The 19203-nt window shown below is 41.2% G+C and overlaps 1 protein-coding gene across 4 annotated transcripts in view; it reads left to right on the top strand.

Moving 5' to 3' along the window:
- The window catches only part of LRGUK (leucine rich repeats and guanylate kinase domain containing), a 161121-nt gene that overhangs the window by 30026 nt on the left and 111892 nt on the right, over positions 1 to 19203 (top strand). For all 4 annotated transcript variants that reach the window (XM_017852934.1, XM_017852936.1, XM_017852935.1 and 1 more), the window contains 3 exons: positions 8475 to 8582; positions 10899 to 10980; positions 14821 to 14921. In XM_017852934.1, coding sequence (XP_017708423.1) covers positions 8475 to 8582; positions 10899 to 10980; positions 14821 to 14921 — 291 coding nt within the window. The remainder of the gene's footprint in view (positions 1 to 8474; positions 8583 to 10898; positions 10981 to 14820; positions 14922 to 19203) is intronic.

The following is a 19203-nucleotide window of genomic DNA, read 5'->3' as shown; positions in this document are numbered from 1 at the left end:
AGGCATGAGCCCCCATGGCCAGCGTTTTTTTTTTTTTTTTTTTTTTTTTTTGTATTTTTAGTAGAGACGGGGTTTCACCATGTTAGCCAGGGTGGTCTCAATCTCCTGACCTCGCAATCCGCCCACCTTGGCCTCCCAAAGTGCTGGGATTACAGTCATGAGCCACTGCACCCGGCCTAATTTGCTTCCTTTCAATACACTGTTAGGTTCTTCTCTTTGTCTTGGCTGCCAGGAAACTTAGAGTCAACAGTTTTTCTTAATTTCAAAGTTTTCTTTAGGTTTTCTCTCCCCTTTCCTTTTCCTTCACAGTATAAATTGCATGAAATTCTTTTCAGAAGTAAATATCATGTAGAGAAATAGAATATTTTCTTTTCTTCTTTCTTCCTTTCTTTCTTTCTTTTCTTCTCCTTCCTTCCTTCTTTCCTTCCTTCCTCCCTCCCTCCCTCCGTACCTTCCTTTCTCCCTTCTTGCCTTCCTGCTTTCCCCTCCTTCCCTCTTTTCCTTCCTTCCTTCCTTCCTTTTGTCCTTCCTCCCTCCCTCTCTCTCTTTCTTTCTTTTTTCCTACCTTCCTCTCTCCCTTCCTTCCTGCCTTCCCCTCTCTCCCTCTTTCTCTTCCTTCCTTCCCCTCCCTCCCTCTCTTTTTCTTTCTTCCTTTTTTCTTCCTTCCTTCCTCCCTTCCTTCCTTCCTGTCTTCCCCTCCCTCCCTCTTTTCCTTCCTTCCTTCCTTCCTTCCTTCCTTCCTTCCTTCCTTCCTTCCTTCCTTCCTTCCTCTCTCTTTCTCTCTCTCTTTCTTTTCCTTCCTTCTCTTTCTTTTTTCTTTCTTTCTCTTTCTTTCCTTCTTTCTTTCTTCCCTCCCTCCTTCCCTTCCTCCCTCCCTCCCCTCCACTCTCTCCTTCCTGCCTTTCTTCCCCCCACCCCTCTCCTTCCCTCTCTTCCCTCCCCCCTCCCCTCCCCTCCCATCCTCTCCTTTCCTGTCCTCTTCTCTCCTCTTCTCTTTCTTTCACAGGGTCTTACTCTGTCACCCAGACTGGAATACAGTGGTGCAGTCATGACTCACTGTGGTCTCAACCTCCTAGGCTCAAGTAATCCTCCTGCCTCAGCCTCCTGAGTAGCAGGGACTACAGGTGTACATCAGAGCGCCTGGCTAATTCTTGTATTTTTTGTAGAGACGGGGGTCTCACCATATTGCCCAGGCTGGTCGTAATCTCCTGGGCTCAAGCAATCTGGCCACCTCAGCCTCCCTAAGTGCTGGTGTTACAGGCATGAGCCACTGTGCCCAGCCTAGGATATTTTCAGTGCTCTCATTCTGTGACATTCTTCTGGTTTCCCCTCTTTGCATCTTTGCATCTATTCATAGTCACCTTTTCTCTTTGAGGCCAAACATATTTCTGTATTATGCCTGTTCCCTTTCACAAACTCCTTTCCTCATTTGTCCTATTTCTCCTTATTCTCCCCTTTCTAACCTGCAGTGTCTTCTGTTACTCTGATTCTTCTATTAACCACTTGGGTTCCCCTTCCTTTGTAATGTCCTTCTGTTCACTTTCAACATTTGGCCTGTTGTTTTTTTTTTTCCCCCATCCTCATCCTCCATTTTGTCTTTCCTCTTTTTTTACTTCCTTCTACGTGAGCTAGTTCCCATTAGTTATGCTTAAAGTTGACCATAGAAAGCTATTAATTATTCTGTTCATTATTACTTCTTTTGTCTTTTGTTGATTTACTTTCTATCTTTAACAGTGACTATTGCAAAACTCTAGCAGTGTTTTTGCAACTTTGAGATGTTTGTATGGTTTCCACCAGCTTCCCCCCCAGAGGAATTCACAAATGAACCACCAGTATATTTTGTTATTCTAATTAACACGTAGCTCTTTGGCTGTGGGGTTCATTAGCACCATTGTTAATCTGTCTTCAGTATGCCATTAACAAACCATAGAAGGGGTTGACATGAACTAGCTATTCCTTTTTGGCTTGTAAGACACGTGTGGAACAGGTTCATTATTTCTTCCATTTCCATTCTAAATATTAATTTTGTGTTTTTATTCTATTTTGGCTTTTCATAGTATTGCATACATATTAATATGCTAAGTAAACTGAAACAAAGTTTTAAAAAGAAATATTTGGAAATTCATGTTCAGTGATTTATTATTCCCTTCTTAGCCTGTTATTCCCAGCTTATTCCCAGCTTAGCACCTTTGCAATGCTATGATGGTCACAACGATTATTGAGTGCCTTTAATACAATATGCCTTAAACCTCGGAAGCCCTTATGAAGTAAGCGAGGCAGTATGGACCGCCTGTTCAAAACACTGCCGTTGGAATCAAAGATTTGTGTTTGAGGCTTGATTTAGCCTTTTGTTAGTTGTGAGATCTTGAGCAAGTTACTTAACCTCTCTCATTGTTAATGTGGGAATTATAATAATACTTAAACAGTTGTGAGAATTAAATGAGATCCTATATGTTAAACGCTTATCATAATATATTTTGATACAGTTAATAATACAAATAGTAACTTACATGTTTTTATCTGCTAACTACAGCCCATTAAGTGATTTGATTAATTTAGCCTTCATTGAACAAGCATTTACTGAATGATTGCTATGCAGAAAGCACTCTTTGACTGTACACAGCAGAAGTTTCTGGGCCCAAAAATTGATGCATGAAAAACACTTCTTTTCAGTCCCTTAATATGTGTAATAATACCTACTCCTGGGATAGTTATGAACATCAAATTTAATAAGAAACTCTATATTTAAAGTTCTTACTGTAGTGTCTCATACAGAATAGACTCTCAAAAAATCATGGCTGCAATAAATAATAACAGTAATGGTAGAAAAAGATGAGAATATGATTGAAGACGTACAGGGTCCCTGCTCTCAAAGCGACATAAGAATGTGAGTAAATAATAGCAATTCAGCATACCTGTAGTATGTCATACAGAGATGAGTACAACTGACACCTGTGTTGCAGGGACATTGAAGACTTCAGGGGAAGGAGACTCTTGCCTGGGTGGAGAGGTGGTGTGTGGGCAGGCAGGTGGCAGCTTTTCCTAGTGACGAGTTACAGGTGAGAACAGAAGAAGCCTCCTAGGTAGGGGTGAGATTGTGGAGGGCACTGTGATACTGTAGGAACATGCACTTGGGTCACTACACAGTGGGGAACTGCTCTGTTGGCGAGGTGGTATTAGATTGGAGGATGGTAATACTGGAGGCAAGGAGATCAGTGAGAAGACTCTAGCAAAATCCAGCGGGAAGTGAGAAGAGCTTGGATTAAGGCAGTGGCAGTGGGAATGGAAACTAAAGATAAAACATATTCAAAGTATTTAAGATGGTTCAGTTACAAACTAAATATTAGAAGTCTAGGATGACTGTTAGGCCTATGGCATGGTCTGGGCTAATAATAAGGCTGTTGTCTATCATATGAATCAGGGACAGATGGAGCTATTTGTTAAGGAGTTGGATATATGAACCATATGACTGGAAATCAGGGCAGGGATCTCAGAGTAGGAGACATGGGAATCATCACCACTAGATTCTGGGAAATCATCCCGGAAGGAATAGGAGGGAAAAGGCCACAAATAGAACCATAAAGGTACAGATACTAAGGGTATTTAAGCGGTAGGCAGATGAAGAAGCAGGGAAGAAAACTGGGAAGGACTGGTAGAAGTAGGAGGAGAAAGAAGACCTGTATGATAGGGAAGCCAAGAGTCTCAAGAACATGATGACCGGGTGCAGTGGCTCATGCCTGAAATCCTGACACTTTGGGAGCCAGAGGCAGGAGGATAGCTTGAGGCCAGAGTTTGAGACCAGACTGGATAACATAGTGAGACCCCATCTCTATAAAAGATTTTTTTAAAAATTAGCCAATGGATCATAGTGGTATGCACCTCTAGTCCCAGCTACTTGGGAGGCTGAGGCAAAAGGATCACTTGAACCCAGGAGTTCGAGGCTGCAGTGAGCTATGATCATGCCACTGCATTCCAGTCTGGGTGACAGAGAAATACCTTGTCTCAAAAGAAAAAGAAAAAAAAAGAAAAAGAAGAAGAAGAAGAAGAAGAAGAAGAAGAAGAAGAAGAAGAAGAAGAAGTAAGGAAGCAAGGAAAGAACGAGACGATGGGAATGTCGTTACGCTTGTGTTACGCTACAAATAGGTTAAGTGGGAAGAGGTCTAAAAAGTGCTCCTTCATTTTGCCTGTTTGAGGGTCATTGGAGACATTGGCCCATGTGGTTTTTATGAGGTGGGTGAATAGGAGGCTAAGTGAAGTTGAAGACTAGTTGGGAGGTGAGGAAAGGAGAACTAAGGCATAAAAAACAAACAACTCTAGAGAAGATTGGTTATTAAAGGACACTCTAGTTTATAGCTAAAGGAACCTGCAGAACTGAAGAGAGCCTCTGTAGGACAGAAGAGTCTGACACATTTGTATAGCTGGAGTGGGAACAGTAGAGAGTGGTGGGTTCAAAACACAGACAAAAGGGGGCAAAAATGGTCCCTGAGGAAAGAGAAGGGGGTGGGACCCTGAGTAGAGAGAAGGCACAGTCTTCCTCTAAGACCTGAGTGAGAAGCATTAGGACAGGTGCTCCTAGGAAGCTGAGAGGCTTAACATCTGAGAGCTTCCACTTTGTCTCAGAAGTAGAAGAGAAGGGCATTAGTGGAGAAGAGGGCAAAGGAGTTGAGGCACTGCACAGCTTGAGAGTGATGGAGAGCTGGGTTAGTTAAGAAGGGGAGTTGAAAAGGGGCTGATGAAGAACGGGAGACTGTTTCATAGCAAAGAGGCCTGGCTGAAAGTCAGCTTTACAGGGACTCCAGGATGCAGGGTTGTGGGGTCTTCTCCAGCCCACTCAGCAGCTAGGGGGCAGAAGAGGTGCATTCATTCATTCAACCCATGTTTGAGCACTCACCATGTGCGAGCCACTGTTTGCCTCCTTCACACTTAGGCTTCAGCCATCCTGAACCTTCATCGTTCTCTCAATAGACCATGCTTGCTTTTGCCTTTGGGATTTTGTACATGCTGCCCCTTTTGCCTGTAATACTATTTCTTGGCTCACTCTTCAGCCTTATCTTCCCTTTGGCCAGAGTAACTCACAGTTTGGGTCTCAATTGAATTGCTCTCTCCTAGGAAGATTTTGCTAACCTCTTACTCCACCCTGGTACTGACATACAATGGGGGCCCTGCTCATAGTCAGCAGACACTGCTTATCTCTATTATATTATTTATCAAATCCAAAAATTGTTTGCATACTTGTCTGTCTCCCAGACTGAACTGTAAATCCCTTATCAACAGGCACCATATCTGTTCACTGATTCACTATGTCTTATCCATTGAGCCAAGCATAGTGGCTGGCATGTGCTGGGTATTCTATAGAGATTTTTTTTCCCCTGATGAATGATGAACATGACACAGTCCTGCCTCAATGCAGCAGTTGATTGTGAACTTGATTCTGATTTGTGTATGGATGGGATAGTTGTAACCAGGGGACAAGGATCAGAGATTTGAAGATAGAAATTGAAATTGCCTATGGGGCCAGGTGTGGTGGCTCATGCCTGTAGTCCCAGCACTTTGGGAGGTGGAAGTGGGCTGATCGTTTGAGCCCAGGAGTTTGAGATCAGTCTGGGCAACATGGTGAAACCCTGCCTCTATAAAAAAAAAAATGATAAAAATAATCCTGGCATGGTGGCACATGCCTGTAGACCCATCTATTTTGGAGGCTGAGGTGGGAGGATGGCTTGAGCCTGGGAGGTTGAGGCTTTGAGCTGAGATCACAACACTACATTTCAGCCCAGGTGACAGGGCGAGACCATGTCTAAAAAAGAAAAAAGAAAAAGGAAATTGCCCATGGGCTACCCAGTAGGGAAGGGAGTATAGTTAGATGGGAACAGATGGACTCTGAGAAAGGTGTCTATTTGTGAACAAACTGGAGATTTTGTTGTGGTCAGTGAACAAGTTCAACAGGTGCTAGATAGGTTGAAGGATAAGCAGTTGTGGGATTAGAGTGGAACACTGGGGTCTGAGGTTTCCAGGGTGGAGCAGTTTAGCATGATGACTAGGTCCAGGGCATGGCCGTGAGAGTAAGCACTCTGGAGCTGAGGCAGTAAGGAATTGTGCGTGTGTGCATGTGCTGGGAATAGGGTGTTGGATGGCCATCCATAGGGATTCTGAAGCCACTCAATGTAATGACAGGAGCTTGAAAATGACCAAAGATCAGAAGGAGAAGACATGATACTGCCAAATGTCAGGAGTGTGTGAGGAGGTTACTGTGCAGAGTGCTGCCTTACCCAAGGAAAAATGGTGACAGTGTTGCTCATCTCCATGTCAGTGGCTACGTTGAAAAATAAGCATCCACCTGCTAGAAGTGAAGATGCAGTGTCTTCATATTTTCAGGAAATGGATGAACTTCAGAGGGCTCGGTGGAAAGTCAGGAGGGAAGGCAACATTCCTTCCCGGCCTTGTGTAATAAATTAGAACTTCATTTAGAAAAGTAGATGTGTTTTGCCCATTTTGTGAACAGGCTGAGTGGCATAGATGAGTGAAACATTAAGATGCGGAATTTCTGACTTCATCAATTGGTAGTAACAAAAATCGTCATCTATTGGGAACACTGTGTTGCATATACTGTGCTGTGAGTTTTATATCCATTTTTTTCCTTTCTCCAAATATATTAAAAGAAGGTGCAGGGAAGGAATGACTTTCCCTCTACTCTCCTGGCTTTTATAGCTGGGTCTATAAAATAAACTGACAACAGGTGGATTAACAGGAGAAAAGGTATTATACATGTATTAAGTTTTAATAAATTTGTAATGTTTGTGGGGGACATTGCAGGAAAAAATAAAAGTGAATAATCAAAAAACAGTGAGATTTGAGATGTTATACACCATCTCAATAGGAGAAGGGGAGAAGGAATGCAGGTCACTTAGGGGAGAGTAAATACTTTTTAGGGAATGAATTGTGTCTTAGAAAAACAGACATGAGGTACGAGAGTTTGTGACAAAGTCCGTCTGAGTGTGACATTGACTTCTGGTCTCCTCTCCTGAGTGGGTAAAAGTCATTCTTCCATGTTTGATGAAACCACCAGCGGGGAGGAATTGAGGACAACTGAGTTTCTTTTGGAGGATCTGCCTTTGGCAGATAAAGGGAGTTCAGAGAGAGCCTTTCCCTGCGTTTGCTGTTTTTCAAGTGCCTTCAGCTCAAAATAATCAATATGCCAATGTGGCATATTTTAGAGCAACATGTCCCGAACTTCTTCAAAGGTAATAACATTTCCTATTTATAGCTGAAAACTATGAGGCTCAGTGAAAACTTTACCTCCCCAAAGCCACACATCCAAAATGGCAGGGCTGGGGTTCAAGCCACGCCTGCCCAATTCTGAAGCCATGTGCTACCTCCCTGTTGGTGGTATTTACTTCCCTGAATCAGTGGAAACTTGCTGGGAAAGAAACTCTTTATAATAGCACAAGCCTACATGCGTATGTCATCAGTACCTACAGCCGGAGCAGCACTGTTGATTCCTGAATTCATATAGAGGACTTAGAAAAAGGGTATTTTGCCGTTGTAGTCTATATGCTAGTCATGGTTAGTTACGTCCATGTGACTGATGTGATCACTATGTTTTGTGTCCTCATGTTGATGTCAGTGTCAATGCGTTGGTCATTGTGGAGCTGAAAGCAGCACAAACATGATACTGACCTACCTGTTATCTCTTTTGTCTGTCATTGTTGGAGGAAGGGCATGTCAGGGTGCCATTGGTCCATGTGATGTCTATAGACCAAGGGCAACCTTCTTATGAAAATGATCATCACCTTTTTAATAATCTTGTACATTTTATAAATCTAGCAACATTGACTAATAGGAAGTGAACTGAAGGACCTGTTTTCTCCAGCAAGAATACCAGATTTAGAAAAATAATTGCCTTAATTTGATGTAACCATCCTTTAGGGTGTGGGTAAGCAGTCAAATGCAGTGGTTAGGGCAGTTTTAGAGAATTGCCCTGGGACTGGACAGATTGGGATTTTCATTCCAGCTCTGTCACGTACTATCTGTTTAGTTTCAGGCAAGTTAACCTCCAAACCCTAATTCTTCCGTCTGTAAAGTGGAGATAAGAGTACCTATCTCAGTGTTGTCCAAAGGATTCAATGAGTTCATCCACTGAGAGCTGTTAGTGCAGTGTCTGGAATAGAGAACCACTCAATACCACCACTGACACTACTGTTTCTACTGCTACAGTGTTCACTCAACTTTGAATACCTAATGCAAGTGACCACCTGAAAAAACCAGTGCCGATGAAAACATTGATTTGGCAGATAGTTATTTAATTATATGTAATACGTATATGTTATCAACACAGAATTTTTTGGGGGCTTGGTAAATTTTGGAGGGCTCAGCTCCTGGGTATAAAATATACTAAATAAGTGCTGGATATGACAAGATAGATTGTTTCTTTCCTAATGAGAGTCTTTTCTTTGTCTACCTTTCTGGGTGTTTTACAGGAGGAATTTGACGGGGTCCTGAGAGAGGAGGCCGTGGCCGAAGCACTCCATCACTTGGGGCGCTCAGGCTCTGGGACTGAGCAAGTCTACCTCAATCTGACTTTGTCAGTGAGTATGACAAAATCTCCATTGGCTGGCTACAGCTTGACACTGGCTAGACCATATTCATTTTCTTCAGTACTCATAGCTTTTGTGATGGCAGAAAATCTTGGAGCCTCGCATTTGACGGAGACTGTTGATAAGAGATATTTATGTAAATATTAGACTCCAAAGAGCTCTGACCAATCCAGTAATCAGCCCCCCAAATTTCTTAGTTTTCATTCTCTTCACGCTCTATTTCTTTCATCTTAAGTAGTCTATATTATAGTAATCAATGCTTTCTTTCCAGGAGGTTGAATTTGATTCTGTAAAACCAATCAAAGACTCTAAGAATTTTCTCTCTGATCAGTGGAAGAAGCAATAAACTTTATATCTGAATCCGAGGGAACAAAGTATTTTGATATTGACTTTCCCCACTAAGTATGTCAAGAAATAAGAGGCTTTGAGCTATATCTTACTTTCCAAAAGATACCTATCATTAAAGGAAAAAATCTATTATTATTCATCAGTTTTTAAGATTTCAGTACTCGTCATAGAGTAGCACAAAATCTTGGCTTCAATTTTATCAGAAGAGAGGCTGTAAGAGCAAACTACTGGGAATACTTGCTTCTTTCCTCATTTTGTTTCTCTGTAGTCCTAGGAAAACAATTTAAGTCATTTTGCCTCCTTATATTATAAAGCATTAAGTATTCATTGGAGATCCACAGAGTAAATTTAGGTACCTATGAGAAAAAAAAACGCGCATTGAAATTTTACCATGGCACCATGATTTGGCGAAAGGGTATATATAATTCACTGTAAGCCTATTCTATCTTGGATTTGAATGAGTAAGCTACGCAAGAAATGTTAAGCTGTTTTCACCTTTGCTAGTTCCATGGGCATGTCCTTCAAGGTCAGCATATTAAAACAGTAATCTTTTTCTATTTTCACTTTATAACATTTTATGGATGACTCAGCCAGTCAGGCAATAACATACAGGGAGCACCCTGTATGCATTGCACTATGTTCGATGCTGGAATGTGGTATATAATTCCAGCAGCCAATGCATCCCCACACAAGCCCCTTTCAATCAATATTCTACTTATGTAGGTACTGCTATGCCTTAAATTGATCTACCCCAAAAAGCAATCCTTTAAATCTTATTTCAGCTGGATGGACTGAAGCTTAATTTATTTTGCCACTGACCTCCTTACATTTGAGATATTACACGTTGAATTACTTTGACTTAATAACCTGTCTTACTGAATACACTTTCTTAGAGTTGCCTGGTTTGGTGATTTTCTTTTTTTCCTTTATGTCTTACTTATGTTACGTGTTATTTTTTTACTTTCTCTTATTACTTGTGTACATATCTTCTCTTCTACCAAAGTCATAAGTTTCTCAAGGGCACAATATAGCTCTTTTCCATCATTGTATTTCTCATCATGCCAAGCACAATGCCTTATACATAGTAAATATTCAGTAAGTGTTTATTTATTATTACTGTTCTAGTGGCCTTTATTAAGCAGTCACCATTATTCTATATGAGAACCTGCTTATAATGACTCTTCATTGGTTTGCTTTTTTTCTGACTCTGACATCACGACATAAAACAGTCATAGGAGTCTTTGTTCCACTCAACCGAATTCCCCTCAACCTCACTTGAAGTTGACTAGAATCAAGATTTCCTGAAAAGAATTTTGGACAAGGATTCGAGACTTAGATACTGCTTCTCTATCACTAACTTGCTGTGTGATTTCAGGCTATTAACATACCTCTCTGTACCTCACACCCCTCACCTCTAAATTGGGGGTAAGCTGCCCTACAGATTTCACAGCTGTGTTTCATCAGATGCGATTATTGTGAAAGAGCTTTGAAAATGAACCCGGTGAAAGTGTAGGTAGTATTGTTATTAATGATCTCCTGATGAGCTGTGAATTCTCTTTAAAACTTCATTTAAATTCTAGACTTTTTTTTTCTTTTCTTCTACTAGATAAAGGCCTTGTCTTTATTGCTATTGTGTGATTTATTAAAAGAAAAAAAAAAGACTCTGTTCTAACGGTCTCCATGAACACTGCTTTAAATTGGCCTTTTATGTTGTATTTGTTTTTGCTAACAACACTAATATTACTAAGCTATTATTTTCTTCAAAGGAAGGGCCTTTTTTTTTTTTTAATGGCATCTGTTTTGAGATCCTATTAGTAGCAGGCTTCAGATTTTGTTCTCTCACTTCTTCTATACTTGTGAAAGAAATTCTGGATTTCTTTCCATCAACAGTTATTGCAAGAAGGCTGAGTAGTAACCTGATAAAGCAACATAAAAGTCTTTTACCTTTTATTTTCTCAGGGTTGTAATTTAATTGATGTTAGCATTCTCTGTGGATATGTTCACCTACAGAAGTTGGATCTTTCAGTGAATAAAATTGAAGGTATGTAATTGTCATTCTAGATCGATCACTGAATTTTCTGAAAACTTAAACGTTGCAGCATGTAATATGGCTTAATAATACCAAACTTGATATAACTAATTTGTGTATCAATTTACATATTGATCCTTTGCTTTCCATGCAAGAAAGGCACCGACAGCTGATGAGAGAGAAAAAGGCACAGATCTGCAATATTGTGATGTGGCTGAGATGCAGTCAATGATATTTAAGACTAGGAGATGGAATGTTGCCTTTATTTTTTCCTTTTAAGAGATCGATCATTACTTCTTCAATGCTCCCTGAATGTTTCATGATTTCTTTTCTTTTCCTCTGTTAGTTACTCAGTGCAGATGAATTAGTCTTTTTTTTCTTTAATGGATTCTTTTCTTTATTTTGCTTTTGCATTTATATTCTATTACATTCCTTATTTTGCATTTTTAAAATCTTATTTTTTAAATTTAAAAAAAATTTTTTTTAGATGGAGTCTCACTCTGTTGCCCAGGCTGGAGTGCAGTGGCATGATCACAGCTCTCTGCAACCTCCACCTCCTAGGTTCAAGTGATTCTCCTGCCTCAGCCTCTGGAGTAGCTGGGATTACAGGCATGCACCGCCACGCCTGGCTAATTTTTTGTATTTCTAGTAGAGATAGGGTTTCACCATGTTGGCCAGGTTGGTCTTGAACTCCTGACCTCATGTGATCTGCCTGACTCAGCCTCCCAAAGTTCTGGGATTACAGGCATGAGCCATCACACCCAGCAATCTTATTTTTGAGACAGGGTCTTGCTCTATCACCTCGGCTGGAGTGCAGTGGCATGATCACGGCTCACACAGCCTTGACATCCCCGGCTCAATCAATTCTCCCACCTCAGCCTCATGAGTAGCTAGGACTACAGACATGCCACCATGCCCAATTTTTTGTATTGATTGTAGACATGGGGTTTCACCATGTTGCCCGGGCTGGTCTCGAACTCCTGGGCTCAAGCGATCTGCCTGCCTTGGCTTCCCAAAGTGCTGGGATTATAGGTGTGAGCCACTGTGCCTGGGCCTACATTTTGTGTTTTAAATCTGTTAGCTCTTTTATCCTTATTATTGAGCACCAGGGATTCACAGATACATATTTTTCATTCTTTTTTTTGCTGTCTTTATTTAGTTGATTCTTTCAACTCTAACTCCACCATTTGTAGTTCTATATAATATATTTGTTATGACACCTTGTTCACATTTAATGAAATTAGTCCTACCATTGTCAAATTTTCTTCAAAGCTTGATCCTTGTTTGTATTTTTCTGATCTTATTTGAAGTTGACAGTGTACAATGTTTTTCTTTAGATTTCTAGGGAAGTGAGCACATCATTACTTCTGACCTGCTTTCTTCACTGATAATCTTTCTGCTTGCTTCTTTTGCCTGCCTTTTTTATAACAAATAAATGTTGCTGATATGTCTTCTCTGTTTGATTTTGGGTTTATTTTCCCCCTTCTAGGACCCTAATAATTAAAGTCCACTTTTTAACGATTAAGAAATATTCTAGCCCGTTTTCATTCTTAAAATGCTACTGTTTTTGAAAGACTTTTAATTATTTTTTTTCCAGTTTTCTAAAGCTTTATTATGGAAAGTTACAAATATGTGCATAAATAGAATTTTGGAATGAATATTTGGGTTCAACAATTATCAGTCCATCTATATACCTCCCTGCCCCGCTTCCCCAGGGTTATTTTAAAGCAAATCTCAGATGGTCATCTCATCAGAAGGCCTTTTCAAAGTGTTTCTGGCAGGAGCACTTGGCCTACTCCATACCTCCGAGGTTGTTTCCGTTTGCCGGGTAGGAAATCGCGGAGTGGTGGGGGCCTTGCCAATGCTCAGTGCTGACAATAGGAGCAGGGAGCCCACGGTTATGCTCCAGGCGTTCCTCTTCAGCCAGATCAGTACTCATGAACCTTGGATGGCACATTTCATTAGTTCATCAACGGTTTAAAAGCCTCCTGTGTGTAAGGTACAGCGTATCTTTCTTTTTGTGATGACAGCCTCACTGGTCTCCTGGTGTAGGCCAAACTTCAGACTGCGTCCGAATCACCTGGCAGCCCTGATAACACAGATTTCTGGGCCCCACTCTCAGGGTTTCTGATTCGGTAGGTTTGGGGCGGGGCCTGGGAATTTGCATTTCGAACAAGCTCCTGGATGAGGCTGATGCTGCTGGTCCGGGACCACACGCTGAGAACCAGTGATGGAGACACGAGGAGCTCCTGCCCTCTGGTGGGCAAGGAGGTCACTGCATTGATAGGGACAACAGGCCAGCTCAAGTTCAAAGTCCAGCAACCCAGACCAGGGACTTTTTTCTGTCTTGATATGAAAACACTGGCTATCTACAGTGTGTGAAATGCACTCACCATCTCTTTGTCTCTAGCTAAGTACTAACTGCTGCCTCTGCTTCAAGAAGGATCTCCATTTACCTGTCCACAGAAAGATCATCTTTCAGGAGGGTCTGGGTGTCCTGTGAAGTTAGTAGAGTTGAGACCACTACTGGCAGACATGTAGCTGAGCTCAGCGTGGACAAATTGATACCAATTGGAAAGCAATCACAGTTTCTCCTTAGGTTTCCTCAAAGAGTTCTTCCTTGATTTGCTGATTCATTTCCAACAAAGTGTTAATGTCTCAAAGTACTGTCTCTCCTAGAACTATTTACATTTAGTAAGGAAGGGCATGGTTTCGTCCAGAGAAATAACATAGAAATTGGGGGGAATTTTCTGGCTTCAGTGACTATTGAGAAGGGAAGATACCAGGAGGTCCCTTACACAGCGTGTCCCATCCATCTCAGGGCAGGGCCCCAGCTACTCCAGACTGGCTTCCTTCCCCAGATCTGCATGTGTCTGTGCCACCTGAGGAAAGGTAGAAGCACTTTGCTTGGCTTTGGGTGAGGAGGCTCCACTCTTCCACTAGAGGCCGTCCCCAGGGGGTTGTAATAGCACATACTGTGATCTAGAACAAGGAGAGAGAGGGAAATGCTAGTATTGTTGCCATTTTCAGGCGGAGAAAGGACTTATTGGTAGAGACAGGGCCATAACTCTTACTGTGTGACCCTTTCAGATTCCTTCCCTAATTCATTCCGCTACCTCTGTGTCTGCTGTAAAGTCATAGAGAAATGTAAAACAATCGTTCATATCTTTTATCTTTTATATGTAATGCCATTAGCAGTATCCTTTATTAGCACAGTAGTCGTTTACTTAGTATTCAAGATTCAAAGTGTGTGCTTGGGATAAAATGCAAAACTCGGATGTGCATTTGATCCAATCCAGAGTCAAAAATCAAATGACAGCAATGAGTTAAATCACTTCAAATACTTAATGCGATCTGGTGCTAAATCCAACTGAAACAAAATTTAATTTACAACAAAGAGAGTTTCTGAATTGTGGCATTTCCACTCTTTATGAAAAGATCTAATTTAGTTATTTAGGGGCTAATTATCAAGAGGATTATCAAGGCTCTTCCTTCTCATCCTTTTCTCAAAGGCTGGCAAGTTTTGTAGCATTTCACTGTTAGCGGGAGAGTGAGCGGGCATGAGGAAGAGGCCACAGGGATTGGTTACTTGGCTGCCCCCAAAATAGGGCATACAAGGATTGGCCACCCCTGGGGAAGAGGATTAAATTATTGACTCATCGAGAGTTTTCCACATTTTTTTTTGTATGGTTCACATACTCCTGATTTTATTCCCCTCACTCATATGGAATAATTAAGATGTCTTTGCAACTGTTATAATTTTAAAATATTCTGAGGTCATGTATACTGTTTTTAATGCCTTTGTCTTGTTATTTTATTGGCTCACCTTATTCTGTATCTGTTTTCCCCCAGATGTATCTTGTGTGAGTTGTATGCCTTATCTCCTAGAACTTAATGCTTCTCAAAATAATTTGACTACATTCTTCAATTTCAAGCCACCCAAAAACCTCAAGGTAGACTTTATGAATACATTAATTACACATGTTAAGGGGTTTGCAAAAGTGCATTAAATAAGCAAAATACCACTCAAATAGAGAATTCAGAGAGAACAAGATACAGAGGTAAGTAATGTAAGTTTCTGAAATGAAATAAAAAAGGCGACCTTGTGTATCCTTTATTTTGGAAAAGGGATATGGTCTGTCAATGGATAGGCTTTCAGCAAGCTTTGTTCAAACCTAGTGTTCAAACCAACGAACTTTCCTCTGGTCTCCTTTTTCCCTCATTTGAATAGTAGTTATTATTGCACTTTTTTGTTGTTACAGGAGAACAATTTTTAAAAAATATTACTTGGAACATTTTATTTAAAGAAATGCATTTTATTGTATATATTTGAGATGTACAGCATGATGTTATGGGACATATAGCAGAATAATTTATCTGAAAAATTTTATATCCGAATAATCTGTAAAAATGTCCTAGGCTCAAACTTTGCCCTTTTATTTATCCAACTTTACTTTTTAAGAAAATAATGCTTTCGGATCTCCGTTCTTGCTTCTCTGCACTTGCTTTTGCATTTCTGAAGCAGAAATAAACTACCTGTGAACAGCGGTGGATGGAATAGTTTGCTATGCCCTAGAGCAGTGAGTCTGTTGCTTAAATGCATGCCCAAATCACCTGTGGTTCTTGTGAAAAGGGAATTCTGACCCGTTGGGTCTGGGGTGGGGCCTGAGCCTGTGATTACTAAGCACCTTCCTGGTGATGTCATGCCACTGATCCATGGGTCATACTTAAGTAGCAAGGTCAGAGAGAAGTGGTTTCTACACTTTTCTGCACTTTGGAATGCCCTGGGAGAGTTTTCAGACCTACTGATGCCCAAATTCCACTGCAAGAGATTCTGATTTAAGTGGTCCAAGGTAAGGCATGGGCTTTGGACATTTTCTTTTTGGAGATAGGTTGGAGTGCAGTGGCGCAGTCTTGTCTCACCACACCTTCAGCCTCCTGGGCTCAAGTGATCCTGTCGCCCAGGCTGGAGTGCAGTGGCACAATATTGTCTCACTCTCACTGCAACCTTGGACTCCTGGGCTCAAGTGGTCCTCTCACTTCAGCCTGAGTAGCTGAGGTGCTACTCAGGCACATGCCAAAACACCCGGCTAATTTTTTTTTGGTGTTTTTTGTAGAGATGGGGTTTCACCATGTAGCCCAGGCTGGTCTTGAACTCCTGGACTCAAATGATCCACCTGCCCCAGCCTCCCAAAGTGCTAGGATTACAGGTGTGAGCCATCACGCCTGGCCTGGCCGTTTAAAGAGACCGTCAGGTGACTCTAATGTGCTGACAAATCTGGAAATGATCGCCCTGGGTTTTGTGATTAGTGTTGTTATATTGGACTCAAATATTTAATTAAAAAGTTATTTTAAGGAATGGACATCAACTATTGCCTTTTATTTATCTATTAGTTTTATTTTATTTACAAACCAAATTAACTTAAATCCAAAATATTCTATGGAGAGTTGCACAAATACAAAAATCCGTTTGAAATCAAGAAACAGACATTCCCTTATACTGATGAGAGACCTTAATTTTCAATTTTTCTTCTATTTTATATCATTCCGTTATCAATAGCACACTTTTTCCCTTTGAAATTGTAGTTTTTGCCAGGGTGACATTCCTTTGTGCAGATAAGCCGTACTCGGTGCCTATCTGTACTCAGTGTGGGGCTGCATGGTCTTGAGGTTATCAGGAATTGAATTTGCAGAGCTGATTTGATCCTCCTTTTGCTGTTCCAGTCGCCTTGCCTGAAGCCACAGGGCAGTCATTCATGGTAACAGCATGATCCCTACCCCAGGAAAAACTTTGGAGTTTCTCCCTTTCATACCCCTTCCTTGCACTCTCCCAGAAAGACCCCACAAACGAACAAAAACAAATCATAGACCCCATCTTTAAGGTTCTGAGCTCCTGGAGAATTATGAGCAAATATATTGGTCATTTTAGAGAAGTGTGTACCAAGTGCCAGGCTGTCCCCTGAGGTGCTGTGAGCTACTGCGAGCTCTGTGTAGACCTGGGAAGGAATGATGGTGGCTTCCTGGTGTTTCTTTTCTTTTCTTTCTTTTGTTTTTTTTGTTTTTTTTTTTGAGATGGAGTCTCACTCTTGTTGCCCAGGCTGGAGTGCAATGGCGAGATCTTGGCTCACTGCAACCTCCACCTCCCAGGTTCAAGCAATTCTTCTGCCTCAGCCTCCTGAGTAGCTGGGATTATAGGCATGAGCCACGACACCTGGCTAATTTTGTATTTTTAGTAGAGATGGGGTTTCACCATGTTGACGAGGCTGGTCTCAAATTCCTGACCTCACGTGGTCTGCCCGCCTCAGCCTCCCACAGTGCTGGGATTACAGGTGCGAGCTGTTGCGCCCGGCCTCAGGTGTTTTCAATGTGTTATTTAATCCTGCCAATAAAGCTGTTGGGCAGCTGGTACTGTCCTGATACTGAAGCCGGAAAGGTTAAGTAACTAACTTCACCTTTGCTGGGAGGTAGCGGAGCTGGGATTGAACCCGCTGTCTGAGACCCCACAGCCCACATCTTTCCAGTAAGTCAGGCTCGTGTACTATCCCCCACCCTCTTGAGAAGCTCCACTTCCTTTTCATTTAATATCTATGAACCTGGTACCACCAACCAGAGAGAACATGCATTTCCTAGAGTGGGAACTTGTACGTACACTCTTTTTGTATTTATTAGAATGCTTTTGTTCTTACTAGGTGAAAAATGTTAATTTGACTTGATGGCTACTTTTTCCAAGCTCTAGGTTCCGATGGGAGTCCAAACAGTGGCACAAACCCCTTTAAGGTCTTTCAAGAAACCTGACTGGGCGCAGTGGCTCAGGCCTGTAATCCCAGCACTTTGGGAGGCTGACACTTGAGGTCAGGGGTTCGAGACCAGCCATGGTCAACATGGTGAAACCCCGCCTCTACTAAAAATACAAAATTTAGCCTGGCGTGGTGGTGGGAGCCTATTGTCACAGCTACTTAGGAGGCTGAGACAGGAGAATCACTTGAACTGGGAGACTCAGGTTGCAGTGGGCCAAGACTGAGCCACTGCACTCCAGCCTGGGCGACAGAGTGAGACTCCATCTAAAAAAAAAAAGAAAAGAAAAAGAAACCTAATACTGTAGCTACATAGAAAGCATAGTATTAGCTGCCCTGACTGAGGTGTAGTTACACAGATGTCATGCTATGGCACCAGAATGAAAGGTGTTCATGAAAAAGTGTCAATGATAAGTAAGCCCTATATGATAAGTTTATTCCTAGTTTATTATTATTCTATAGAAGAAAAAAATGAATGTTAAACTCCATTTACATCATGCCAAACTGACTTATTTCATAGTATCATTTTACCTAGCTCCTATATGCATATGCATACATTTGGTGTTCTGATTTTTTTAGTAACACTTTTATTTGTACATTTCTGTTTCTTCATATGGTCTGCTCACTTGTATTTTACTAAGTAGTCCTGTTGCTTGCTATATTGCAATTCACTTCATCAGTTTTCTATGCCATTTGAGTTGTATCTAAATTAGTTTTTAGTATTTGCTATATAAAGTTTTTAGTCTTTAAAGGGTTTAGTATTTAATGTGTTGCTAAAATAATCTCTGTAAATTTGGGGGGTGAAATCATTATTTTAAAGGACATGGAAAAATAAGAATAGCACTTATTATGTAATTGATTGATGATTTTCCAGAAAATGATTATCATGTACCCAGCATATTATGAATACAGTGTTTCTAAAACTTGAGTTTTCTTTCCTTAAAAAAACTTTTTTATCTTTTGCCAATAGGTGAATAATTAAAGTTATTTAATATTGATTTTTAGTCTTACATGTTTGACTAGGAACAACAGATGTTGCTGAAAATGCTTTCCTATGATAGTCAACTTTGAGAAAGAATGTAAAGTTGAAGAGGCATTGCCTGGAGATGAGTAAGAAAGACTAGGCCGGGCATGGTGGCTCACACCTATAATCCCAACACTTTGGGAGGCCGAGACGAGTGGATCAGGAGGTGGGTCAGGAGATCGAGGCCATCCTGGCTAACACAGTGAAACCCCGTCTCTACTAAAAATACAAAAAAAAAAAAAAAAAAAAAAAAGCCGGGTGCGGTGGCACACGCCTACAGTCCCAGCTACTTGGAAGGCTGAGGCAGGAGAATTGCTTGAACCCGGGAGGCGGAGGTTGCAGTGAGCTGAGATCGCACCACAGCACTTCAGCCTGAGCAACAGAGTGAGACTCCACCTCAAAAAAAAAAAAAAAAAA

Source organism: Rhinopithecus bieti, unplaced genomic scaffold (assembly GCF_001698545.2).
Source record: "Rhinopithecus bieti isolate Rb0 unplaced genomic scaffold, ASM169854v2 scaffold_35569, whole genome shotgun sequence".
Classification (NCBI taxonomy): Eukaryota; Metazoa; Chordata; class Mammalia; order Primates; family Cercopithecidae; genus Rhinopithecus; species Rhinopithecus bieti.
This window is presented reverse-complemented; position numbering and strand designations above follow the sequence as displayed.